At 37.8% G+C, this 27,568-nt stretch overlaps 2 protein-coding genes across 8 annotated transcripts; one reads left to right on the top strand and one right to left on the bottom strand.

The window, feature by feature from the left end:
- The first annotated feature begins 552 nt into the window (after nt 1–552).
- LOC128242664 (epithelial splicing regulatory protein 1-like) lies at nt 553–22,602 on the top strand. 3 transcript variants are annotated; one of them, XM_052959906.1, is made up of 13 exons: nt 553–796; nt 2,813–2,956; nt 5,153–5,378; nt 12,350–12,439; nt 12,631–12,685; nt 13,816–13,926; nt 14,091–14,266; nt 14,626–14,720; nt 16,530–16,745; nt 16,987–17,247; nt 17,402–17,669; nt 17,864–18,174; nt 19,408–22,602. In XM_052959906.1, exons 1-13 carry the CDS (start codon nt 644–646, stop codon nt 19,567–19,569), a joined length of 2,268 nt encoding a protein of 755 aa, XP_052815866.1. In that variant the 5' UTR covers nt 553–643; the 3' UTR covers nt 19,570–22,602. The 3 variants fall into 3 exon arrangements, with proteins under 3 accessions (XP_052815866.1, XP_052815865.1, XP_052815867.1); XM_052959905.1 differs by having other exon boundaries at nt 554–796; nt 17,402–17,681; XM_052959907.1 differs by having other exon boundaries at nt 555–796; nt 17,402–17,681; nt 17,864–18,035; nt 19,408–19,546.
- Nucleotides 22,603–23,725: 1,123 nt separating this feature from the next.
- LOC128242666 (uncharacterized) lies at nt 23,726–27,548 on the bottom strand. 5 transcript variants are annotated; one of them, XM_052959911.1, is made up of 6 exons: nt 27,466–27,548; nt 26,378–26,680; nt 26,063–26,165; nt 25,650–25,803; nt 24,869–25,018; nt 23,726–24,496 (listed from the first exon to the last, which is right to left on the bottom strand). In XM_052959911.1, exons 2-6 carry the CDS (start codon nt 26,570–26,572, stop codon nt 24,295–24,297), a joined length of 804 nt encoding a protein of 267 aa, XP_052815871.1. In that variant the 5' UTR covers nt 26,573–26,680; nt 27,466–27,548; the 3' UTR covers nt 23,726–24,294. The 5 variants fall into 5 exon arrangements, with proteins under 5 accessions (XP_052815871.1, XP_052815872.1, XP_052815870.1 ...); XM_052959912.1 differs by lacking the exon at nt 27,466–27,548 and adding an exon at nt 27,081–27,098; XM_052959910.1 differs by lacking the exon at nt 27,466–27,548 and adding an exon at nt 26,846–27,074 and having other exon boundaries at nt 26,378–26,689.
- Nucleotides 27,549–27,568: the final 20 nt, after the last annotated feature.

The following is a 27,568-nucleotide window of genomic DNA, read 5'->3' as shown; positions in this document are numbered from 1 at the left end:
TGAAATTACTGCAACATGTGTCGCCGAAGCAATTGATTGTGGCTCAGTGAAAAACAACAAGAATACTCACTGAAAGCTTGAATCTATTGAGAAATTTACTAGCAAGCTGTTGTATGTCGTCTGCAACAGATTGGCGCCATATTTTTGTTCCGGTTGTCATTTTTCTGCGCGCGCATGCCGCAGAGGCCCAATAGGTGACAATACCTCAGTGGAACTTATTGTCTGATTAAGTTTAAGATAAAGAACAATATTTTAAGTTTATCTCCAATAAATCATAATCATTCATTAAAATCAAATTGCATCCTGTGCAATGGGCAATCAGATAAATTATCCTTTCATTTTACGGCCCAGCTATTGCATATAAATACCATACAGCTATCTGATTGTCGCTTTATACACCTGAGAAATTTACCTGTAAAATAGCGACGACATAATTAGATACCCTGCGGCGAACCTCTACTTTTATCGCCACGTTTGGGACACGGACCAATAAGATTGCGTGTATTATTTTGACGGTAAAAGGCTATAATATCTTCACATGGCCATATGAATAACAAAACATTACCTGTACATGTAGCATAGAGTGAACATCATTATATATGTATTTTTACATGGAGAACTAATAGTGACACTGAAACAAGCCATGAAAATTAGTGAAGTTAGTACAATGGCCAGTTCTTCATATCTGGTGGTGCTTTTTTGTGCAACAGCGGGCAAGAACGGTGATGAACTTGGCGTGGACGAAGAACAAGTGGTGTTATTTGTGTACCTTCTCTATGATGTACCAAACAATAAGGTAAGCCCACTGTTTCTATGTTGTATGTTCTATGTATCCACGTATATGGTATGGTGTATGTTGTTCACCATATGTTACCATTGATGTTGTGTTACCTTCTATTTCTCATGATTGTGAACATTCGTTGTATGCGCAGTAACTTCTACTAACTTTTTTAAAACGAAGGATGGTATTTAAATACATGAGTCAAAAAGCCCCTACTTATTAGATAACATTTGAGTCTTTTTTATAAATGCACTTACTGCTGTACTAAAGACTGAGGAATTGTTTCCTTTGCCCTCCCATGTGTTTGAGATAATTGCACCAAATACAGCCATAAATGTAGTATTTTCACAATTATAATTACACAATTCAGTAGCTTTCATTCGCTCTAGCAAACACTTAATCAGAGAAAATGGGCATACCCTTTAAATTTTGTGTTTATACTACAATCCTGACTCATTGAAGTAGAAACCGAACTATGTTGAATGTATGGCTTGAGATTTAAAACCAAAATCCGGTCGTTTTATCTTTAAAATTTAGTTCGCCGTTTTTATCATTCCGTATTTGTTCAATTATTAGGCATTTCAAGACCCCCATTTTGATAAGTTTACATTTTGGCAGAAGACCCCAGTAACAATGTGAATGAAACATAATACTTGATAATGTGTTGACATTGTATTTTAGGCGATTGACAAATATGATTATACTGTATCAAATTCGGTTTCTGTGTAATAAAAAATCTGTCACACTTTTTGTGTTTGATTTCTTTGTTGAAGAAAGGAAGCGTTAGTAAAAAGGCAAGTAAATGAATGACAAGGAATGTGTCTATTAAGTGATCATTTGGCAAATACATGCTAAATAAGCATCATACATAACGAATACAATTTAGAAACAAAAGATTTACGTAGTTTAATATAAACAGACACCCAAAATTCGCTTGTATAATTAGGTATAGTACGGGGTTTTTCAGATGAGATAGTTACTCTTTGCATTCAAAGAAGTCATTGTTTATAAAAGAAAATATTAAAACGTCAAGATTTACCACTTTTAGCCTAAAACGTCACGGAAGCGTGGTTTCTTTTTCCGTTGAAATGAGCATAAATTTTGTACAAGCACATTAACATATTCGTAATGCATAACTAATGTTGGTCTCTTTTGAAAATGGCAGTCATATCAGTGCTTGACCAAGAACCCCCCCCCCCCCCTCCCCGCCCCAGGGGCATTGGCGCTGTGTTTAATCTGAAGTCTTACTCATTGTCCGTAAATTTGAATAACACTAGATGAAACATTGGTCTCTTACGCACGCTACATTAAGCCTTAACCTATGCCTCGCTTATAATCTAAAAGGTAGGTTGACCAGAGAGAATAGTTAGTGTATATTTTAACATGAACGCCGCCGTGATGGATGGATTTCGCCTCGAGCAATCTCGCGTTAACGTACCGTGAACGTTGCACAAAAACAAACGTAATCAATGATGATAGGTTTATAGCGATGTACATTGCTACCATCGCAGTTCATCACATGATTTTAGAAGTAAAATGAGACTCCCAATGTGACCTTGCTTAAAAGTTACAGTAACATACTAGTTTCTTGTTTCTAACGTAACGAAATTCAATACGTGCACGACGATTCTCAAAACGTTACACTAATGAAAAAGGCGTTTAGCCTTACAGTTCACAGTGTGTGTGTGTATATACATGTAGGGATGGCATGCGTATAAAGATAGAATAAAAATACGATTTGTCAAGATTACCTAGGTTTACTGAAAATTGTCTTTCCCTGATATTCGCTGGCTTCTGTCGTGACTTTATGTGTACTGAAAGTTGAACGAGGTCTTGCATGCCTTCTGTTTATTAGAAGTTTCATCAATGCTTTCAGCACGGTCGTTGCATAATGCAAATAAATAAGCACTTACAATTTCGCGCGACCAGGAAACCCTACTGCTAGGCTTTGCTCACCAAACCCTACATATGATACCCCATATAATATAAACACATACACCTTTGACAATTATGTCTTCTCTCCGTCCGCAGGTGATTGCGGTACAGCAGCACTACGTGCGACCGACGCCTTCAGAGCTGTCGGAGACGGTCATCACAGAGGAGTGTCGCCTGGAGACGGGCTTAGACGAAGAGGTCGTCAAGAATGCACATCCGCTGGACCACGCCTTAGACGAGGTAAGCTAAAGTGTATGGGTAGCAAAGTAGATGTCGAAGTCAATGGACGTGTGTATTCAAGCCATTCGCACATCTTTACTGCAGTACATGTAAGAGTTTGGTTGAATTCGATCTGCTGATATAGAAGCCTTCCATTTAGCGGTCCTATGAAATCATCATTGCGAACGAGAACAAATGGGTGTTCACAGACTGTTTCCGAAATAATGGTTTTGCAGTAACATGTTAAAAGTAATATTTCTGGGGAAAAGTCGTCTGCTTATGGAACATTTTGCCGTTGTTTGATGCGCCTCTCATTCATCCGATTCTGGCGGTTCTCTATATTTGTTCTGGTAATGCCCTGGAGATCAACAGGTAACATACCATATCATAATCAAACAAAAGTACCGTTAAAGCTTTTAATCAACGTTCAACAGCATTCCAAACATCAAAAGTGCCGTTAATAATTATTATGTGTACATCACGCGAGGCAAACGACAGTTCTCCATTCTGAAGACGACATCTGCAACCGGAGCTGTCAATAGAACGCCACCTCGCGGTGGTGTCATCTTGGGGCTAATGTTATTCTCCGAACCAATAATTTAATCATTCATTTCTTGAAAACGGTACACAAAGACTTTGAGATATTTATGTATAAATATGGTAACATTTGCCTTTATTCGAAATGCATCTTCACTGGTCGAATGTGGTGTATTGATTCTGAATCATGTTCATAAAATGGCAACATACGAAAAGCTGTTGTCCTTTGATTAAGTGTTGTGAAACATGTGCGGCCAGTTAGCGGCGACAGAACGTTCACCAGGTTCTTCACTAGCTCCTTCATTGTGCTTAATTCAACAGCACGAGTTGGCGAATTCTTTGTTATAAAAATTAAAAACTACTTCAAATAATATTGTTTTCAAAATTTGAATTTAATGTATTGTATGATTGATAGTTTATTGTCAGTATACTGGAATGTTCATTATATATCTTTATCCCATAATATGTTAACTAAACATCTCATTTGGAGATATAATTCTTCAAATAGCATAAGTCTATTTGTTAAGTTGATAATCCCGGAATTTAACGCCATGTCTATGTAAGATAATGCCGTAAATAAACAAAACCGGACATAATTTCCACCTGACGAATAAGAAATAAAAAGGAGTTTTATGATTAACTTTAAAGAAAGGAAATAATCTTTTAAGGAAATGAAAACATTTTCTTTCCTCATATATAATGAAGCCTTCGAAACTACATTGGCACCGGGTTAAATTTCTTTGATAATACCTTATACACGCCGCGAAAAGGAAATATTATCAATCTTGTGTAATTTTACTGTAATCACTTTTCTCTCGTATTTTTACATCTGCTTAGAGAAACTAGGTTAAGTAACAAGGAAACAATCACTCGGAACAAGTGGCTTTTTTCTTCAATGTCAATTATTATTTTGCTAAATTAAATATAAACATGGCGGTCGATGAGAATGAAATTAAATAAGACCTTGTTTTCATTATTCGGTGCGACATTCGGTTCACAAGTTCACCAGTAAAACTAAAATATAAATGGCCAAGTAGCTCATGTGAAATGTTTGTCCAAAATTGCAAATGTTCTGTAGCCCGTGTAAGCGTGGCCACGTTACTTTTGCTGTCGGCAAGGGTTAAGAATGATGTCTGGCCATACTGCCCTTGTAAAGGTAGGCTTGCTGGCTGGCTCGCCGCCCTGATATATACATATATATATATAGCCAAATAGCAGATGCACCCGGCGTTTCCCACACACTCTATCCGCATATGGCCTTGTATACCAGCGCTGCAGTATGATAGTGGCAGTACTTGGTACCAGTTTGCCGTACACCCATTCACGGATCCGAACATGTGCCGAGTGCACTTCAAAAAATTTAAGAATACCTTGTAATAGATAAGTGTATTTAGAAACACTTTCATTCAATGTTTTGTAGTGGAGAAGTCCTTGGTCGGAATGTGCTTGACGTCTTAGCTGTGATGTGAGGCAGGCCCCTAATTTATCGAACAATTCTGATGAATTACATGAATTTGTGGAAAACAAGCCCCGAAATATGACAGAAAATTATCAAGAAGTATTGCATCTATCGGTCATTATACTGTTACTGTTAGTCCATTACTCGAATGTATACAATGTGCACCATTTATAGTGTTCACTGTAACCATGGTAACGCCCTCTCTTTCTTTTTGTTTGCAGTTTGACCGATTCCTGGTTTCCAAGGGCGTGCATCCGGAGCACGGCGGCAAGTCCTTCTGTCTGCTGACGGACGGCCCCACCCACATCCGGCAAGTGCTCCATCCGGAGTGCTCCAACAAAAATGTCACAATTCCCCCATACTTCTTCTCATACTACGACATTAGAAAAGAATTTGTGAAATTTTACAAGGCGGAAAATATAGTGAACATAAAGTCTATGTTAGACTGTATCCTTTTCTTTGAAAGTTTGTGAAACCGCTAAAAAGTTAGGGGTTGAAAAGAGAAAGTGTTACAGAGTGGTTAAATATCCAAGTGTTAAATCGAGTCGACTAGGGTAAGTATAAAATGTATAAACTGTAATCAACCATTGAAATGAAAAATGTAATCACTATTTACCATCTCCCTTGTGGCGAAAAACAACCATTAGAGCCATCACCAGTTCTGCACACATGGTAATACTGCCTTACACCATCTGAACATGCATATAGAGCTACTCATGCAAAATATAGCAAAAAAAAGTTTTTATTGTGAATATTTAAAAATTACGAGTTAATGTTTGATAATTCGCTGTAGGATTTGTCTTAATGTTCTCCTATTACACGCAAGAAAGGACAGGCCACGTTGATTTTATAGTTTTAACCCAAGGTGCAATATTGTTGTTGATCAAGGGATCTGTTTTTAAGAATCACTTTGACTCGAGCCAACAAAAGCTACCTGTCAGCAAGTTTTGACAATTTCAAACGAGAGAGATGACTCAAACCATTGTTCACTTCACTGTGAAGAATAGATAGATAGTTCACTTTTAAAGACGCAATTATTTACCTAACGAGTACTGCTATGTATTGTCTTCATTGGTCATCATTCTTTGTCCCTGTTTTGTCTTTTGTCTGGCAGGGACGACCTCCTTTTGTCTCATTCAGTCTCAGACTTCCATAGATTGTAACAAATGTTCCTGCCTGAGGTTCACGGTTTTGGAATGGCAATTGGTCTCATTTCGTTTTATCAGTGGTAGAAACAATTTAGCGGGCACTTGCTCTCATTTTCTTTTAATTACCCAATAATAGTTTCGGCTCCCCAGCACGCGAGATCAGTAAGGCAATTTCCACCTCTCTTTGTCATTTTTGGTGTTAGGCAATTATTTACGAGGAGATTTCTATAATTGGTTGTTAACATTTTTGTTTCCTTAGTTTCGTATTTTGTATATGGATACACATATTGACACCGACTGTAGTAAGGAATCCTGGTTTGTTAAGCTCGCTCAGCAAGCCTGGCTTTAATTACCAGATTTCACCTTGATAAGACTTTTGGGGCTAGAAACAAAACTATTCCTACTTTTGACACAAGCGACCCCGGACAATCAGTAAACAATGTAAGAGGTAAATGAATACCGAACGTAAAGGAATCCTGGCAAATTGACTTGAACAAAAACAAAACAACACTACAAAGGACTGAGAGAAACTTGATGAAAAATGATAAGATCTTGACAAAGTCCAATGACTATTTTTCAAGCGAATAGCATGACGAAAGAAACTTATACTACTTATAATTTTAGTGAATGCAATTACTCGTTTGCAAAATGTTTTCAAATTAGCATTCCATAGAGAAATTAGTTGGTTGGATCTATAGGTTTAGCGTGAAAGAAATTTTCCTCATTGTCTTTCTAAAGTTTAGTCATCATATTTGGCTCAAAGTAAAAACATGTTTCTATTTTCTTTCTGAAGTAAATATTTGCAGCGTTTCAAGTTTTCTGAAATTTCTAGACATTTGATATTAATTTCCTATCTGCTACTCCATTAATCTAAAATGACCAATTTTTATTAGTACCCCTATCATGTTATCAAAATGGCCATTCTGTAAATGCAATCTGTTGACATCACTATCAATGCAATATGAAATATGTTTCTCTATGTATAGCAAATTTATTAACAAAAAGTGGAAAAACAGCGTGACAATTTCTAAATCCGATCAACATAAATACACGAGCTCTGACGATCAGTTTTCACTGGGATGCTTTTAGAAGAAGGTTAAAGCCATGTTTGTTCAAGGAGATTAAAGATGAAAAGTTTAGGGAAGAACTATTTGTACCACTTATTGATGTGATTTCGGGCGGATTAGTGTCTGTATAGATTTTCAATAGGTCCAAGGCAAACTTTTTGTTAGGGTGTTCTTTCGGTAATGATCTTTGGGTTATAACACTGATAAAGCCAGCAGGGATACTTCCAAATTCGTTTATTTAATGCATTAAAAACGGCAAAAGAAACATTTTCGTATGAGACAGGGCAAGGGCTAATCATCTATCAATATATTGAGAATCCTTAAAGATTATTTCATAGATATTTTGATGCAAGGGATAATTAGCTTTTAAACCAACATCTCACAATTAATTACAAGTCCTTGAGCATGCGTTATCAGTGTAAGTTGCGCTACTCTGTGCAAACACCAGTTTAACCTCTTGTTACGACAGTGTAAACTTATCCTTTCCATTCTACTATATCTACACTATCTCCGTGACTTGGCCTGTCAGTTTTATCCATGTCGTTGGTAATTCAGGAATGTTCGGAGCCGGATTTTCGGGCTGGCAATACGGGATTCCCTCAAACGTTTGAAAGATGTATGGATCACAGCGATGTTTGTCCGAAACATCCTCCTGAATCTCTGCGTCACCATGTAGCTTCAATGGAAATTAGACAGAGCCTGGACATGTTTGATGAACATCTAGCCAGTTTCCTGTATAGCTAGTGCATGTCTAAAGAGTAGGGTTGTTGTTTGGTCAGACTTCGTTACATTAAAGGTTCTCGTATTGTCCAGTAGCGTTCATAATGTATTGCTGTTTCCAGTCCACATACAGTCTTCATGTAACCAGTGGCCATTCTTGCTCCTATAGACATGTTCTTCACATTTTAAGCAGGTTTGATACCAATAGACTTTGTTCGATGTAACAGATCTATCGACCTTACATTGTATTCATGGACATTGCGTCGCTGGGTGTTTAAAGCTTGGCAATATCAACACCCCAGATCAGCTGGGAAGTTGAAAGTTTATTGATTTTCACCAAAAATGTACAAAACCACAGACCACTACTTTCACTTTAACAATGGATTGCGCTGTTTTCTGGGGTTTCTATCTATAATAATACCTTTATTAATAGTGACACATTTGTAGTTTTAGAGTTATTTTAACCAGCTGAGTATCTCTAAGCGATGTCTATAGTCTCTACTGACATTTTAACTGTTGTGCTCCATTGATTTTATATTTAACTGATCTTAACGACATTTCTTTGTATATTAACTGCGTTTCACCTTAAACAGTAGCACAGTAATTATGCTCCCCGCTTATCTTAACATTTAATTTGTTTTTACCTCAAGCAACAATATACATCACTTCATTAAAAGATCACAACATTGATAAAGGCCCTCGGGGGTTTTGTTTTAATTTCCTTCATATCTCGTTTATAAACAGTAAATACTTAACGTATCAGGATGGGTCATACATCACCAGTATTGACAAGTGCGAAATGCACGATATAAACTCACTGCCACTGTTCCCGTCTGTCCCCAACTGCTAGATGCAAAACTGAGATTACAATTGCTTTGCCCGAAGGTTCAATACAAATATAGTTTGTCTGTATAGAGAATAAAGATGCTCTTTTTGCGAAATCAAATGGTAGATTGATGGTTCTAGGGGCAAGACAGGAAAATGTGTCGTCTGCCAATACAGCTTTTAGGTCAATTTTTACAATTCAAAAACCTGCTACTCCCGAACAATGTTCATGTTGTCTTCCACTTAATATTCGCCCTCATACTTGCTGCAGATACTTTCATTATTTGTTTGCTCTTTAATGTAAATTATGTATCATAAATTAAACTGACATACCCTACCGTAAGTGTAACGAAATAAACACATGTAGGCGTTGCGTATAATTTGAACGACTGCTATAGGGCGTGGCTTTCCGTCTGATATAGTGCGTGGGTTTCGGTCTGATATAGGTGTAAACAGCTATCAATTTTATACATCTACATTCTTAATTGTTATTTCATTCGAATGTACTTCTACGTGCATCAAGCGTCTGCATACCTTTATGTTTTTTTTCCATTTCGTTAAGTAAGTCGGCATAGGCTATTGCAATACCTTAACTGAAGGTGCAGTTTCATATAAATAAAACCCATTTTGTGATCAAGCGAATACATTTCCATCTATTGTAATGGCTTTATTTCCTGGTGTCCTTGCTGTCTATACAAGTGTCATGCTTTCCATTTTTAAGATGATCCATTTTCATAGCACCATAAAACTGCAATAACTCCTTGACATCAGCTTCCTTGTGTCGCTGCAAAACTGTTGTAACTGTTGTTTATAGGAGGTATTATTAAGATAAGTGTTAACCATCTATGCTGTACTTATGAGGTATAACATGCTGCCGAGGAACATGCAGTTGAAGTACATTGTTTTTATTGAAACGGTTAAATACATATTTGATTCTTTTGCCGCTCTTCATTTATGATAGTGTATGCAATTGAAGGAATGCAATCGTTTTGAGGACTTAATAATCTTACCATATATATACGTATACCAAAAAAAGTACAATTAAAGCAGGATCTTTTGTCATCAACAAAGCTTTTGAGGCTGATGTTTATCTGATTTACAGTATTACTTTGGTCGCGATACATCGCTACATCTACTGATCTCGTCTGCTTGTCCGTGTCTTTGTAGTACAAGGAGACAGTACTGCATACATTGCTGTACCTATTCTTCATTCATCTCTTTGCCCTTGTTACTTATCTCGCTCATATAACGTGTCAGATCTCGAGATCAGCTAGATCTCTCAAGTCGATTTTTCTTACAAATCCCAAGATCTGTCACCCATACAGGGTCGCCATTGTTCACAGGGCATACTGTCTCTTAGGTAAAACAATGCCAACTATTTCACCAACACAGAAACCTGTCAGCACCTTATATATCGCCATTGCTTCAATTGTTTTAACGCTATCAATCTTTCGATGGGCCTTTTGTGTCCAAATCTTAATCTATTCTCTTTTCTTTGTTTTGTTTCAGATCACAATCTTTGTAAACTAAAACTGTGTTCATGTTTTGACCATTTTTTTGGGCAAATATTCGGTCTTTCATCCGCAGAATTTGTGTGTGCCTTAGTAGTTGGTAATATAAATTGCAAGTTTCTTACTGTATGAGGTATTGGGTGCTGTGATATTGTGACCCTAACCTGTCGCCGCTTTAACACAGTATAATGTTATTATTTATTCATGCACATTCACAATGCCTCATTGTTTTAGCGGCTGTATGGCATACATAATAAGGCAATCTTATGTTTTGGGGTGTATATAGAATTAAGTTCATAGTCTGGCTAATGCTTTGTTCGTTTGTTTATTAGCGGTATCATTATTTCATCACATCGACCGACGACAATATCATTATCGTTGTGATGATTTGAAATATTGATAAGTTAGGCTGTTATTTCTGCTGATAGCCACCTTGATTGTCTTCCAAAGCTTTTAGCTGATTTCATACATCTGTGTGTGTAATCTGTATAGTTCTCACATTGCTACCCTGAACACTTAGTAGCTATGCGGTATTCTATTGCACTCCTCGTACTTCACTAACCAAAATATGTAATGCAATTTAAGTTCTTGTAAGCAATACAAATCAACTATTGCTGTACACGGTGTAAATATGTGTACCGTACTCTTTTAACTGCTGTGCGTGTATATGAACTCTTCCTTTAATGGCTTACTCTGGTTTGTAATCGGCTTGTCAATGTCTCCATGAGCACACCTTCCCCTCCATGCAGCCCCCATGCCCGAGGGTTACACCAGGCTTTATACAAGGCTTTCATGTTCAGTTGGCCATGTAACACGGTCGTTTGTCTTTTGCCTTTGTGTTTTACTCATGTTGCGGGCGTGTACATAGTTGACACTTGACATATCGCGACTGTATATAGAACTGAGCATCTGAATTATAAGTAGCGAGTACTTTTCTGCACAATTTAGCATCGTGACCGACTGCGGAACCAAACATGAATGGCTGTATTCGTGTGACGATGTTCTTTTGCGAGTAATTTTCAGACGTTTAAAGGTCGACCCCATTCTGACATTGGACAGAAGCGATCCATCATTTCAATTGTCGAGTGTTATTTTATTTGTGAATTGATACCTACCTGTTTCGTGTGTTTAGATGATTTGTAAACGATATAACTAATGGCGGTTTGCTCGGGGTAGATATTGCATTGTTGTGATATTTGCCCAAAACGTACATACTCCATTCTCATTGTATCAAATGCAAGATTTCACAGTTCTGATAGCTCCCAACAATGTTTCAAAAGGATTAAGTAAGTTTATTACCAGATTAATTTTCTCTGAAGTATACAGGGAAGAACTACACTGCTTCCTTAACACCGAATGAGTTGGTTTTAAACTTTTAATTGATCGGTGAATGTAATTTGATGAATGTACCTAGCAGGCAAGGATTTGTTTCGAAATCTGAGACCAATAATCACGAGTTTACCGTGTCCATTGTCTCCAGCTGTAACATTCTGCAGCTAACTTCTCTTCATTATTTCATCTGAAGTTAATTCTGTCGCAAAAAAACTTGGTAATAACTTTGAAACAATTCCGCGGAAGAATACTAATGAAGCAATTCCAGACAGAAGCTTGTTGCACGTGACAGGATCTGTACTACGCACGTGATTGGTTGATTTTATCATTGGCACTATTTGTCATGATTGATAGCGGGGCAATACGCCATTTTCTCGTTAGGTCTCATTAATTAGTTTTAAACACATTTATATTTTTCAAACGTCGGCTCTACGATTGCAGGCTTTGTTTCGTCACTGACATTTTCTATGAGATGTTTTCGTATAGAAATAGAACTGATTAATGCGCTCAAAATACACAGGATGACACCAGTTGCGTAGTTAGATCAGACTCGCGATTTTGTTTTAATGCAGGATGGCACTGGGAACGTTTTCCTCTATATCAACTATAAAACAATAATAAGTGCAGTTTGTTTTACTTTTCGATCATTTTTGAGAATCATGTACAATTCTGGTGGAGCTACGTCAGTGGCCACTTAGTTAATGATATCAAAGGTTATGCAACACTTTAAATTAAAGCAACCCACTTTATAAGAAATTATATTCGAAATCTAATGTAGAATACCAATGTTTTTTTCCTTGACCAAATATGTTCAGATCTAGGTACACAGGAAGATCAGTCTGTAGATTACGGAATACGGAAATGTCAGGATCTAGCAGCCATTATTCACAGATTACTAGTCGATGGTGAGTAGACTCCATGTATAAATCATGTTTAACCATCTTTTTAATGTATAATTATGCATGATTTAATGGTGAGACTCCAAATCGCTTAGTGACAGCAATTTTCATTTTTAAGTTATGATTAAAACAACGTTCAATCAACATGTGTAAGCTTGGTTCAACTCCTATTTGACATCACAGCATTATATTTTCAGGACACGTGTTTGACGAGTCAGAAATAGTCAATGAAAGGCTCGAACCAGGAATATGGTAAGTTTAAAAAAAAACACGCACGAAAATTGAAAATATCACAGTGGAGAAGAACCTAACTTGATTGATGTATAGGGAATTTCTTAAAATTAAGATTTCCTTATGTTAACGAAACTGAAATGTGTTCAGTGATTGTTATGTTTAGATTTATTATAAAATACACCTGTAGAAAAACAGACGTGTGGTTTGATGACGTGTCTTATTTGCGAACGTCGACCAATTACATCGATGAAGAATAAGGTAGCGAGATTTATTTAACTTAGTTTCTGTTGTTCATATATATTCCGTGTTTCTATTTCATATTTTGTTTACTTCAGGTTTTATTTTCTTCCCATTTTACAATTTTCTTTCCGGTTTTATACCTTAAAAGAAAAAAAATGAAGTTTTATGAAATAGTGAAGAAAATGAAGTATTGATACCATATAGTTCGTGATTCTTGTGTTTTGCTCTCAGAAATGCAGAGCGAAATATGAGAATTCATTTTCTTGTATCAAATATGTATTATCTGATCGCTTATATTGCCGTCGCTGACACATCACGTGATCTCGAGATAATTCCCATCGTATACATTTCTCCTATTCCATTTGTAGATATTAATTTTGTACAGCAATTATGCAAGCTCTAAGATGACAACGCTTAGAAATTGTCCACGTGTTTTTCTTTTGATCGAAAATGTCGTGCACAAGGAAACATGTGTATCAAACCGAAAGATCGCGGACACTGGCTGATAAATGAAGTGCTCAATGATTGGAGATTGTCATGTCCTAGTATCTATATTGGGGGTTAATTGAGTCACGTCGGCGGGAGAGTGCCCCTGGTAATGGCGCTTTTGTGCCTTATCTCTCGGCCTTATCTAGGCATCTGCGGCCGCCAACAGATGTCTCTTGTTCTGTTGAATCAGAAATCAAAAGTTACTAGGCTATGAATAATGTCACGATAGAAATACGACAATGAAAACTGTAAAAAGGACACATGGCGTAACAAATTGACAATGGCCAAAATAAAGCTCTTTCCTTTTTTAGCGCTGGTCCTATCAGATACATTTTGATAATAAATGAACACTTTTGCTGACAAATCGGAACAACAAAATAAAGAGAAACTTGTTAAAACGCTCTGTTTGACCATTACAGCAGCAAGAGTGACGTCGTTGATGACGAGGTGGTGGTACGGGCACGTGGGTTGCCATGGCAATCATCAGACCAAGACATCGCACGCTTCTTCAAGGGCCTCAACATTGCCAAGTAAGTTTTGAATTGTGAACGTCTCCTGAACCTTATTATTTGGTGTTGATACTGTTAAAAGTACTTTCGAAACTTGTTGGAACATCCTTGCACGTTTATTTGTATAAAAACGTCGTACCTTTCTACCACCCAAAACTTTATAATAAAGCGTTTGTTATCTCCAGGGGTGGCGTAGCTCTTTGCCTGAGCCCCCAGGGTCGGCGTAATGGGGAAGCGCTGGTGCGGTTTACGAACCAGGAGATGCGCGACCTGGCCATCCGGCGGCACAAGCACCACATCGGTCAGCGGTATATCGAGGTCTACAAGGCCACCGGCAAGGATTTCCTCAACGTCGCCGGAGGTATGTGAATGTGCGAGTTAATGCTTGGTCATGTGGTAGAATAGAAGTCGGTTTAGGGGCAATAATATGCATGCACGGCGGCCACCTCGTATATGTCCTAGTTAACAGACGCCTTTATCATTATTGATACCCTTCAATTCTATATATTTCATCCTACTATAAGCTTTAGTTCGCCATTAAACCATTGCAAGTTAGTCAGAGTGCAGATCATGGGCGCTTATATGTATAGAACGAGGTTTACCTACAAAATCTAGAGAAAGTTACTTGGAAAGCCAAATTATTATTATAATCAGTTACACATGAGACGTTATTGAGTGAAGACAGTCAACAATATTTTAGACGATTATGGTTTATTGCAGGGAGTAACACTGAAGCACAGGCATTTCTGTCTCGAGGAGGGGAAGTGATTATACGCATGCGCGGTCTTCCATTTACTGCAACCACACAACAAGTGGTGAGTACAGATCTTAGAGCTAGATGTAAACTAATACATATAAAAGGCTCTGATATGATTTACATAACCTGAAAGTGCACAAATTTAGTCAGCTACTTCCCTCAAAATGAATTTGTTCTTAATTGAATTAACAAAATTGGAACAACAAATAATAAATTGTAATAAATATCTGACGCTCATGTATTAAATTTTCAGCCGAATGGAAAACTATGTAGATCATGGTTACATAAAAGATTGCTAAAACAAACTAAATGTTACTGTTGAGAGCACAAGGTAAGTTTAGGGAAGGCTTAAATATGTCTATGAAATGGTACTCGGAGTGTGGTTAATGGCGGTACTAGAGTTTCGGTCGCCATATTGGATATGGTAATTAAGGTCAAGGTGATAGCAACTCAGCCAATCATATTGCAGGTGTTCTATGCGGTGCAGGGCTGTCTCAAAACTGAGTGCCTCGTGCAAATGGGATAATTGCCGTTTTCAAACCGGGCTGGATCTTTTTTGAAATTTTATTTACTGTTTCAGTAACCTTATTAGCTGAAGTCAGACGGTTGTACCGAACATTGGTATAACCAGACGGGCTTTGATTCCAGTTAGCACACAGAGATACTCCTTCCGAACTTCCTTAAACAGGCAAAGCATACCACCTAAATATATAGTCTAACATTTCCACCCAGTAATGTCAATTATGTGGTAGAGGGTCAGCATACTTCTCTACTTGGCCGAATACAAACATCGTGTGCACGTTCCCACTGACACTGACCAGTCCTCCAAAACAATGGACCCTGTATCTTAAACACTACCAAAGGAAAAACAAACCGATCAGATCCAAACTTATATTCAATCAAATTGATTGTAAACGAAAATTAGGCACCGAAAGTGGAGTAACTAGGTGGTGTTAAAGGTGTCCATTGTTAAGGTAACACTGGTCAGTATGTCCGCGGAAACTCTCCCCTAGTGAGTACACGTTGGTGAAATGTGTACGCGTTCAGTCTGCTACTCTGTGCATGGTCAGACAGGTGGTGGACAGGGGTCAGGCGGTCAAGCCTTACTTCATAGCACAATATGTACAGGGCTGCTCAATATATGTCCATTAACAGTAACATGGCGAACATTGTACATTCATGTATGTGTAATTCTTGAGTGGTAGAATAGATATATATTTAACAGGTTGTCACCTTCTAAATTATGAGTTATGTCATGAAACGTATCTAGCTTAAAAGTAAAATTAAATAACTGAACTTCCTTAGTTACGTGATTCTATTTACTCATCCTAATGATGACATATAACCTTTAATGAATTCATATCTTAAATATTTATAGTCATCGTCTTTAATTATGTCGTTAATTATAATAAAGTGTACAGCCTCTTTTCCGGTTTGTGTTATAAACTTCTGGAGAGGAAAGAAATATTCTATTTTTTATCTCTGTATTTGTCATGGCTATATAGCGGTGTAACTTCGCTTCTGCTAGACCGTTACGCTAGACCTTCTATATTTGGAAGCCATTCGTATGACCTCTCTCTTTGCCCATCGCAATAAGATCTCCAATAACGAACATTGTATCTCAGTAATCATCTTTCTGACCAAATCATCGCGCTAGGTTCCTTCCAGCGTCTGATCCGTGTGGAGCCGTACTGGACCGGTGTAGCTTTATCTCTTGTCACGTTTCTTCATGTTATTACCATTTATAACATGTCTTTAAGAACAAACATGTATACATACATAGAACGGCATTCACTAACCATTCGCTAACCACTCCACCCTGTACATCCCGCTCTTCTAACGCAGACACGCGTCTCTTGGGTTACAGATGGAGTTTTTCGCGCGGGAGCCGACAACATGCGAAGTGCTGGACGGCGAGGAGGGTATTCTGTTTGTACATTATCCGGACGGCCGCTCAACCGGCGACGCCTTTGTCCTCATGTCGACGGAGGAGGAGGCGGACAAGGCGCTCAAAAAACACCGCGACATCATGGGCACCCGCTACATAGAGCTATTTAAGTCAACCACCGCTGAGGTCCAACAGGTACAAGTCGTAAATCTGCTCATATAGTCACATATTCATGAAATTCGGAAGTTAAACTGTGTTTTTCTACTTTCACATGATACGTGTTACGTTCGATATGTAAACGGTAACAAATGCAACCATGTTTTATAACTCTGGCACTATTGTAGTTAAGAATCAACATGAATTCATCATGGATTAAGGAAATAAATTGAACGTTCCGCAGAAATATTTCACAATTTAACAAATCATTCTTTTCCAGGTGTTAAACAGAAGTATGGACCCACGAAACCCAGAGCCCCAGGAGAACCAGGTGGCGTTGCCGCCCCTGATCGCCCAGCTGCCGCCACAGGCTGCCCTCCCATACATTCCACAGAATCTCATCACGAGCGGCCACAAACGCGATTGCATCCGACTGCGGAACCTACCCGGCGGCTCCCAGGTGACCGACATTCTCTCCTTCTTGGGAGAATTCTCGCAGTTCATCCTTTATCAGGGTGTACACATGGTCTACAGTGCACAGGTTGGTACCAATGAATTTTTCCTCAACGTTCAATACTTTTACAAAATGTCTCTGTGTTTCATTTTCCCTCCACGTTTTGCAGCCTTTCCATCCGTTCCTTATTCTTATCTTTATATACTTGAACTCTCATTTGTCACGCTACTTCCGTTCACAGGGTGAGGCGTCAGGAGAGGCGTTCATCCAGATGAGCTCAGAGGAGGCCGCTCAAATCACCGCCATCAACCGGAATAGACGACAGATAATTTACGCGGGGAAGAAGCGCGTGATCGAGGTGATCCAGTGCTCGGGGGAGGACATGAACCTCGTTCTGACGCACGGTATTACGTCACCAACGCTGTCTCCCGTCACACCCATTGCTCACCAAGCAGCCATTCCAGCCATCTCACACGCATCGCTCGTCCAACGACAACTCATCTCACCAGGTACAATGCCAGGTATGCGCTGAAAATTTAACTTCTGATTGAAACTTAACAAAATTCTGACCAAAGAATAACAATACACGTGTTCTTTTAAGTCAAAGAATCTTCCAAAATCGTTTGCGTTTAGTTTTGAGTCGGTCTGTTCAAGCCTTCGTTTGATATGAATATGATAAATCAATGTTGTTGGGTTTTTTCAGGGACCACCGCCCTGCTGCCGTCCTTGCCCAGCCACGCCAACCCGCTTGCCACCTCCGCCTTTCAGATGACACAGTTTCCGCAGCCGATGTACGGCGCCCCGTTCCAGCAAGGGCTGTCTCCCTTTATGACAGCTGGTGCCCGGCCCGGCATGTTCCCACAGATCATCTACTGGTACCAGTCTCCGCAACTCTCACCCACACAGACGCTCTATACTAACACACCGGCTTCTCCCCCCATGGTCGTCATGCGGGGTCTCCCCTTTAATGTCTCGCTGCAAGATATATTAAATTTCTTTCAAGGATTCCCCGAGGTACGTCTTCCGGTGAAATGGGGACATTACGACATTCAAATTAAGATAAAACAAACAAAAATACATCGTGAAGAAAATAAATATATTTGGTATTACACGTACTTGCCTGAAAATGTTCGCTTATTTTTAAATAATATATCCGGGCAATGCTGCCGCTTAAAACATGACTGTTATAACTTTAAATTCGATTTAACTTCTGTGAAAACAAACAATAAAATTAGTCTGTTCTCTATAAATAACGATACCCTGAGTTAAACATGAGTACTAAGATACTGTAGGACAAAGGCGACCATGGACGCGGGTGAGGTATTCTGTATATCTCAGACACTCTATATCCCCCTCACTAACACCAGTACAACACTAGACAGTAACTGTTGTCTGCTACTCTTGTTAACATATCGTTGTTGCATCCTGTTTGCAGTCTGTCTGAATGCAGTTCTTGTTTTTAGCTCGTTTGTTTGTCACAGCCTTGGTGTCATTGGAACACTTGCTCATTATGACAACTTTATGTCGCATATATAGCAAGGACAATAACTCTGTATTGTATAGTTGTTGAGTTATGCCCCTTTATCGACTGAGAAAAACGGACGAGCGATGACAACCGCTTGTGGTGCTCTTGTTCTTTTCAATAACATTCGCTTTCCGCGTACCAAGCACATCGTCATGCATGGTTTAACCAGTTTTCTTTCTTCTGTTCCGTAACTATATAAGTGTACATTGTGGTACATTTAGATAACAAATACTCGGAAAGCTTGTGTATATTGATTTGTCATCAATACCCAATCAACATGTACACGCATGCAAAAACAGTACTACTTAATCATTTGGTCCACATAGATATTTCTTAACCTACTAAAACTTTAAAGAATGCATTGGTGTAGCAATGTTTTACATAGATTTAAGCATTGGGTGTTGATGGTTTTTATTTCTAACAGATATTAGTGCTACATTTATACTTAACGAAATAATAGCTAGCAATGTTTTCTCTCAGCAATATTGTATCATTTTCCTCTGATTTGCTATCAATAGTTATTTAATTTTACTATTCACTTGAGAATAAATCAAAAAGTTATTTTAAACCAAGTAATTATTTGCTGATTTGATTTGGTCATAGTAAAAGCTAAGAATTCGTGTTAGATAAATTGCTGTTGATAATTAATGTTTATTCCTCGTTAAATTTGAAGTGTGGCCTTTTTATTTCATATTTAAACAACTACCGTATTTCCGCTTTAGGTAACACCAGAGAGTGTCCAAGTGCAATACACGCCAGAGGGCGTGCCAAGTGGTGACGTAGCCATTGTGTTCATGTCACGTGCCGAAGCGGAGCGCGCGGTCAACGAAAAAAACAGACAGCTCGTGGGAAACAGAATCGTCGAGCTATTTTTAGCATCATAGTCAAAACCTTTTTTCATATTGGTCCATATTGCTGTTTAAATTTATGCCTATATAAAGTTATTGAGGTAGAAGAGCAGTAGAAGGCCGTTAATGGAACCAGCATTACTTATTTTGTTGGCAAAATTCTTTCATTCATCCTGTCTCAAAAGATTCACAGTGTTTTATCATAAATGGCCAAGTTTTTACTATATAATTTCGCATTCGATTTTAGATGTCAAATAGATCTAATGGTCGTTTACATCTCTTCGTTTTAGTTTTGCTTTCTGTTTAAAAAAATCTCAACAGACTTCCATGACCAGGTCTGTTTCAGCTGTGCATCATATTTGCCCATTCATCTGTGTAAAATCTTAACTTTTATGTATTTTGTCTCATTGTATTTTTGCTTCTTAATAATTGATGTTATATATATTATATGCATGCATATGTAATATGTGTTGTAATGATAAGCAACTGTCATTATAGATATTTGTATAGTTTTATTTTTTGTTAAGTATAAATATACAGCATTTGTTGACATTCTTGTAAATTTTATCATAGAATAGGTTTATTTAGTAAATCATTCACTGATCTATTCACGCTGTAAATATATTATTTAAATGCATCACATTTACATAGGCATTAACTTCTTATGAATACGCATCCATATTTTTATCAGCAAATCAAATGAGAATAAGTTCTAGTCAAAACATTGTTTATTTTTTAAATCAAAACAGACATTAACCAATATGATAAATCCAGACAGATTGTTTGTATCTATAGTGTGATGGATTGAAATATACTTTTTATATAACTAAATGAGACACATTTAATGATAGTGCAAAAAAGTAATGATAATACAATTTATAATAATAATAATAATATGGAGATGACGAAGCAGTTTTTTTAACAAAAGTTGTTTTATAAACTTATAGTGCCTTTTATGTGTTCAAAGTGCTATTTTAAGTGTTAAATGTGTATTTAAATACACGTAACGTGCACCAGCTACGCATTGATAAAAGGCGTGCCTTTCTGTTGCCTCCATGCAGGTCACATTCCAGAAAGAATGCCTAGTGTAGGGTAACCTATTACCTGTATATTGTACATACAATTTGTGTAGATACTTTTTCAAGGACTGCCTTTTAGCAGCAAAATCATTCGTCTTCCAAAATATTGTGTAGTAGAATAGTTTTGTAGAGGAGTCTACATTATTTTTTATCCCATTTACCAAATGTATGTCTTCCTAATTAGGTCTGAATTGTTTTCTGTCCGTATGAGAAGTACAGAGTTCTATATGCAAAACTATAGCAAACAATTGCTCATTGAAAATATGCCAATTTTTGACATTCCATGTTATTGTTTATTATGGCTTCCACAATGTGCCTTATTTGTAAAAGTATATATTACCATCTCAACGGCATCACCTTTATACAGAAGGAGACTTGTTAGATCTGTTGAATTTCTGACTGGAATGTATGTAATCTCATGTTTTTTTGTATATATATAGTATTGTTGTAACAAATTATGTTGTATTGCAAATCAAGGAATTTTGTATATATGTATTGTTCCTTAAAACTGTGCAGGGTATACTAACCATAGCTTAATAATAACAACCTATTTTACTACATTTTTGCAGTTATAGGGATGGAAATAAGTTTTTAATAATGCATGAAATTAGACATTACATCTGAGTGGAGGAAACTGTCTATTCAATGCATACCCGTAAGTTTGACTAGAATGACTTTTCTAAAAGAACGCCATCACAATTAACGTATATTCGTGGTATTTCTATAGCAATATATTTCATATTTGCAGAGAGTATGCATTGAATTCTGTGCAGCAGATAACATGACATTTAACTGGTTCAGTGCAATACGGTATAGGGTATAACTACTAAAAGCTAAGCCTCCGTTTTGTGAACGGTTCTGGTTTCATTCTTCTACAGCTTTTCTGACACATTTGAAACAGATACATGTGCGTTTCTCCGAAGGATTTTACGTTTTTCTAAATATTAACAATCTTTTTAATATTCGAACATCTTATTAACAGCAGTGTGTATTTGTGTCAGGGAGGCTGGACAGAATATCTTTGCAGTCACATAGAAGCTTTCGTCATATATATTCTTTTCTACTTTAGAGACAAATGTATTACCTATTTCTTTCTTCATACATAAATGTTTAGCGGGAAAATATTCGAAGATAAGCCTTGCTTTTATATATTATATGTTCTATGCAAACAGCTCTGGGCAAACCAATGTTCCATTTATATATATATAAAAACTAGTTCTTTATAATAAAACATTAACTTCTTGAGATGTTGTCAAAGATAAACACCCAGAGCTGTCTGATTATTTTACTGAATTTCAAAAACAAACCATTCCTCACAATTGTTTCTTTATGTAGACTATACCTTAGCTTCATAATAAAGAGTTCAGCAATAAACATTACAATCGTATTTGGTGGTGGTTACTGGGCGTGGCTCAATCTATTTGGTGACGGTTTTTGCTTTGTTTATAATATTGTACATGACCTTTTTTGGGCGAAGCGCCAATGGGTGATAGTTGGGCACGTGAGGGCGTTCTGCAGTCCTCAACACGGGTATTAACACACGGTGTGTGATAAAAATTGCACGTTGTGAAATCTACTCATAAAACCGGAAATAGGGATATTAATAAAGTTTGTATAATCTCGGAAGGATGGAAATTACATGTAATGTTAACATTCGAAACAGGGGTGGTTTTCCTAGCTTGTCTTTTAACATGTAGATAACTTATATTGGGATATGGTACTCGGGAGTATTTTAATAGTATTTCGTTTTCATGTGATGTAAATATCAATTAATTTAAAGTGTTGTTAAAGTTTAAGAGTATTTTATACAAGTCTCAGACATTGTATTTTATTTCTCAAAGAGTCTGTGATAGATGAAATTATTTATTTTAAAAACACAGTCATATCTGACGAAGTTTTATCGTAAAGTATCAGTTGTTATATATGTTGAGTGCTCTTGTACTTGTTTTAAGTATTTTAAAACATATCAATAAATCATGTTTGTCACTTCCTCCTACATTTACTGATGTCCATGGTACAAATCACAACAGAATGCCCACACGTGCCTAACTTCAACATCCGACGTCTTCGCGCGTTTTATGTGACGTCACTTCTGTTCAATGTTCGTGTATTTCCGTGTTTTTCGCGAGCTCACACGGAAATTAACGAGTTATTTTAATTGCTTCAAGTTGATACAAGTGTTTCAGCAAAATTACCACGGTCAAAGACAACATTGGTCCGTGTACGCCTGGTTTGCGGGTAATGTGGTTACGCGTTTGTTGTTCGTACGCGTATGCATGTTCGAGTCCCAGCATGACCCCGGGGGTGGGCGTATCCTCCTTATGTGGTGACAGAATTTACACCCGTCGCTCAAGCTATGGGAGGCTGTACTTGTGTTTAATTCTATATTTAAAGCACCAACATATTATATTGAATCAATGGCTTCTTCAGTAGTCAAAATCTTAATTATTCCAACACAACTACAGCTTTCCCAAATCAGTTGCAAAGTGTTCACAATAAGTGCAATATTGTAAAAGGAAATCTAACCAACAATGAATAGTAATTATACAAGAGGTGTAGTCGCGTATAACTTAGTTCAGGGTTATGGGGACTAATTGTGTAGCATATTGTAAATAGGAATATTTATCTTCCTTGTTTTACGAAACTAGTCATTATGGGTTATTTACCCATTTTATTTAAATTCTATACATGTTGATATTTGATTGAGGATTTTAATATCTCATGCGTATACATATCGCAGAATAACTAAGTGTTCATCTGCCGAAATATATTGTTAAGTGACCTTATTTATTTAATTATAAGTGACCTTGTATGTTTAATTTTAATGTTTTTAAATTTGAGAAAAACTTGAGATTTTCGCCATGTCCTGTGTCTAAGTAAATGTTGTTTTAATATATTAATATTAATTAAAAGTTGTTTTAATGTTTAAAGTTTATTTTAAGAATAAGAGTAGAGTTGTTGTGAATCTGCTATTGAGAATGTATGAATGAAAAGTGATTAAACTTAGTAACATAATTTTCTCTGACATTCAATTAGAAGGGCCGATATGTATACGAGGGACGAACTCTACAATTTATACATCAAACGTTTTTAACAACTATCGATGCGTTGAATTCGACTGAAGGCAGACATATATTCCCTTTGAGTCTGTTTAATAACCAACACAACAAGAAGTAGAAACCTTATTAACATACTAGTATAAGTTTCACCGCCGGCATCCACACTCCTGTGCCATGGATGGCCCAGTGTTGATATGCAGACAGCTTACTTCTGAAAAAAATAAGTGTCGATCTAATATGTAAATGTTGTCCAAGTACTACAAGCAACTTCGCTGCTTGCAAATAGTCGTGTATGTATATATTACACAATTGAAACCACAATCTAAAGATATAATCCTCTTTATCTGCCCGTGTGTTGTCACTTATTTACCGTTCAACCGATACCACACCGTGAGCCATAAGCTACTGCAAGCACAGCATTTCCTCACATCAAATCCTAATTGTATCTCAATCCATGCCGCAGGAAATGAAAGGCAATCAAACGAACCAAGTCTGGTTCAGTGTTTTTTTCGACATAAATGGAACTCCCTTCCACGGCCAAGCACTGTTGTTTTTTATCATGACCACACATGGATCCGTGAGCAATCGTCTAACAAAACAAACTGTAAATACGCCGCGACTGTTTAGAAGATGGGGTTCGCCAGTTCCCAGCAGACCAAGATCGCAACGGGCGCGAGGACGATGCAGCCCGCTAGTCCCTCGCCGTTAATTTTCCACTGCGGACCGCAATATCGTCCTGGCGTGTTTGTGTAAATGCTGCCCAGGGTACGTGGGTTGTAGATATTCCAAAACCAATGCATAACACTCGCGCCCCATAGGCTGTGACTGGAATATTAAATTTATCATAATATGCACATGGTATGGTATTTAATATTGCTCTTCTCAGATCAAGAAAGGTCATACGCGTCAAAAAGTAGTCTAGCTTGCGACACATGTGCACACAGTCAGGGACGTTTACATTTAACGTTTTGCATTTAACGTTCCATTTCAAAAAAGTGTGTTAAAAGGTTTCTTAATCGTTAGTCCAACACTATTGATCAACCATATTTATAGACAACGTAAACATGTTTACTATATAAGCACGTGTTGTGGGTCATAACGTCCATGTGTCAAACAATGTTACAACGGGTTTGATAACGTTGGAATCATGATATTTATCCCGACCGCGTGACGTCCCATGATACAACTGTACATTACCCGGTTTTGATGGCGACCCAACCGTGAGGGAATGCCGCCAGCAGACAGGAGAGGCACTGGACGGTCACGGTGGCGTAAGGCTGGTCGGGGCGCTTCAACCTCGTCAACAGCGCCATCACCGGTACGTGGAATAGACCCCACACCAGACCGCTAGCAATAGAACAGTTGTTTCTTTTTAAACTACCACATAAAATGTGTTCGAAATAACGACAATGCATGGTCAACAGGGATTTTTTCACCAAGAATCCTAGTACACATGAAAGTAATTTGTTTAACACTGCTCAGTACAACTGTTGGAAATTTGTCAACCGCGCAACCGCTCCTAATTACGGCCTCCAGCACCTGAACCGAATGTCCAACGCTCTTGCTAGTCCTCAATTAGTCAGGGGAAATGCGAAAATATATATGATTAGCCACTCGCCTGCTTCGAATTCCACTGATAACGCAAAATAACAGTTTACTTTAATAGTTCAATGTAAATACATTGAATGGGGTTTAACTATGGCCAGGGTTAAAATTTGCTATACTTTTTTCTGACAAACAAGAAGCATAACTGTTAAAAATGTTAAGTTTCATGAGAACTGCTGAATTATGTTTAGTTATTCCCAAGGTTATGTTTTTGCACGTTAACTCAAATGCCTAAGACGACACCAATGTTATGACAAGCGTCTTCAGTTTTTCAATAAAAAGGATTAAAATGTGTTACCCACATACACTTTTCATCCAGATAGCCAACGCAATCAATCGGACTTATGAACAACTTATACGCCATACAATTCACCTGATTACAAGCGCCTGGTCGTATCTGTAGTTGTAAACATCCAAGAGACAAGGCAGCAAGAAGCAGCGCCAGCCGACCTCCTCCCCCGCCGCCCGCAGGAAGCCCATTACGTAGTTCCGGTTGTGGCGGTGGATCGCCGCCCCCTGCACCTCCGCTGAAACACATGTTGGAAACCGCTTAGGTACCATACTGCATTGCTAATATGTCAGTAAAAACGTACACAAAAATATCCATAGTATACGTACTAGTTTTACTGAGGTATAAGAGTAGAGGTATCAGTTGCAAAGTGAATTAAATGGCCAATATCTCATCTACCACAGTTGTGTTACAAAGAACAAATATTATATTACATCATATGTTTATTCAGATATATATGATCTAAATTGTAAGTGTGTAAAGAGTGCGGTACGTACCTCTCTGTGCCCAGCCCAGCCCCCTGGCGACAAGGGCACAAGCCTGCACCAGCCCCAGCACAATACAGACGGACATCAAGCTGAACCCCGCACTCAGCAGCGGCTGAAAGGACAGGCGGTCTTGTTATACATTCAGTGCTGCTGATATCAAATTTAATAAGTGCATGCATATGATGGAGTTGTTATTTCTATGCACCAAATTTCACATAATTACAATAAGTTGGTTAACCAAAAAAACAGATAAATGATATGTCACGTTCACCCCAATATTTTTATAATAATTGCCTGGCTGCGTACCTATCAATATATGCGTACCTGGTCGAACCCGGATATGGTCCAGAGGAAGTTGCCGATGGAGCCTTTCCATGCGCTCCATGCGAAGGCGGCGGCCCCGGGAAAGAACATTGCGTACGCCAAGAACTCAAACGGCTGGCTCCGGAGCACCCAAACCCATACCGCCGTCAACACCACCACAGCACCCGCGAAATACGCGCACTCCGACGTTACCATGGCAGCGATTTTTGTTTTGCCCAGTGACGATAATAATATTGTTGACCCTCAAACTGACACGGCAGATGAATATTGCCGAGAATGGTGCCCTCACGAGTCGATATCACCCTGCAAAAACTGTGCAGTTTTAATATCACAGTGCTTTCATCCGTATTAACATAACATCTACGATCTAAATATGTATATCCTCGGTTTTAAGTCGAAAGTGAAAGTTGCCTAACCGTTCACTTTATAAATGGTGTGACATGGCATTAAAATAACGGTGATATTTACATGCATGGAGCTTAAATAAATAATCGATGGCGACATGATCTTCCGGATCTTCCTGGAATTAGACCTGTAGCCACAGCTTTGGTTTTATAAACACTACACAACCATCAAGGATGTCCTCACAATTGAAGTGATATCCGCTTAATTGTCAATGGTTTGTACTTTTTAAATAATAAAGCTTGTATGCACGCACGTTTACTCCATCTATTGTATCGTATAGCAAATATGAAACATTTACATGTCCACGATTATGATTCACATCACATAGACCGTGTCTGTAGTCGGCTAAACTATTTTTCAATCGACAAAATTTACAATTGCACTTCCTTCTCTCAGCCACGTGATTTGCCTTTAAGATGGCAAACTAGAACACGGCCGTACATGACCATACCTAAAATTAAGATAACTTTTAGCTGTGTATGTATATAAATCAGAAAGTATATTCCGCAAAACAAAATAGCATATCTAATGAAATATCAAAGCTTGATATGTATAAAGCATAGCCGATGATAGTATTAGTATCAGTAGTAAATAATCAGGTGTAGTTGTCTGTCCCACAAACAACAACAATAAAATATAAAAATTAAAATGATAATTTATAAAAGAAAAATACCCCTACCTACCGACCAATATTCTGTCAAAGCCGTGACCAGAAACTAACCTATTTTGGCCTTATCATGAAACGAGCATGTAGGTTACACACAACCATTTTACTAAGCATCAACC

Source organism: Mya arenaria, chromosome 8 (assembly GCF_026914265.1).
Source record: "Mya arenaria isolate MELC-2E11 chromosome 8, ASM2691426v1".
NCBI lineage: Eukaryota > Metazoa > Mollusca > Bivalvia > Myida > Myidae > Mya > Mya arenaria.
Note: the sequence above shows the minus strand (reverse complement) of the source record. Positions and strands in the feature narration are given on the sequence as shown.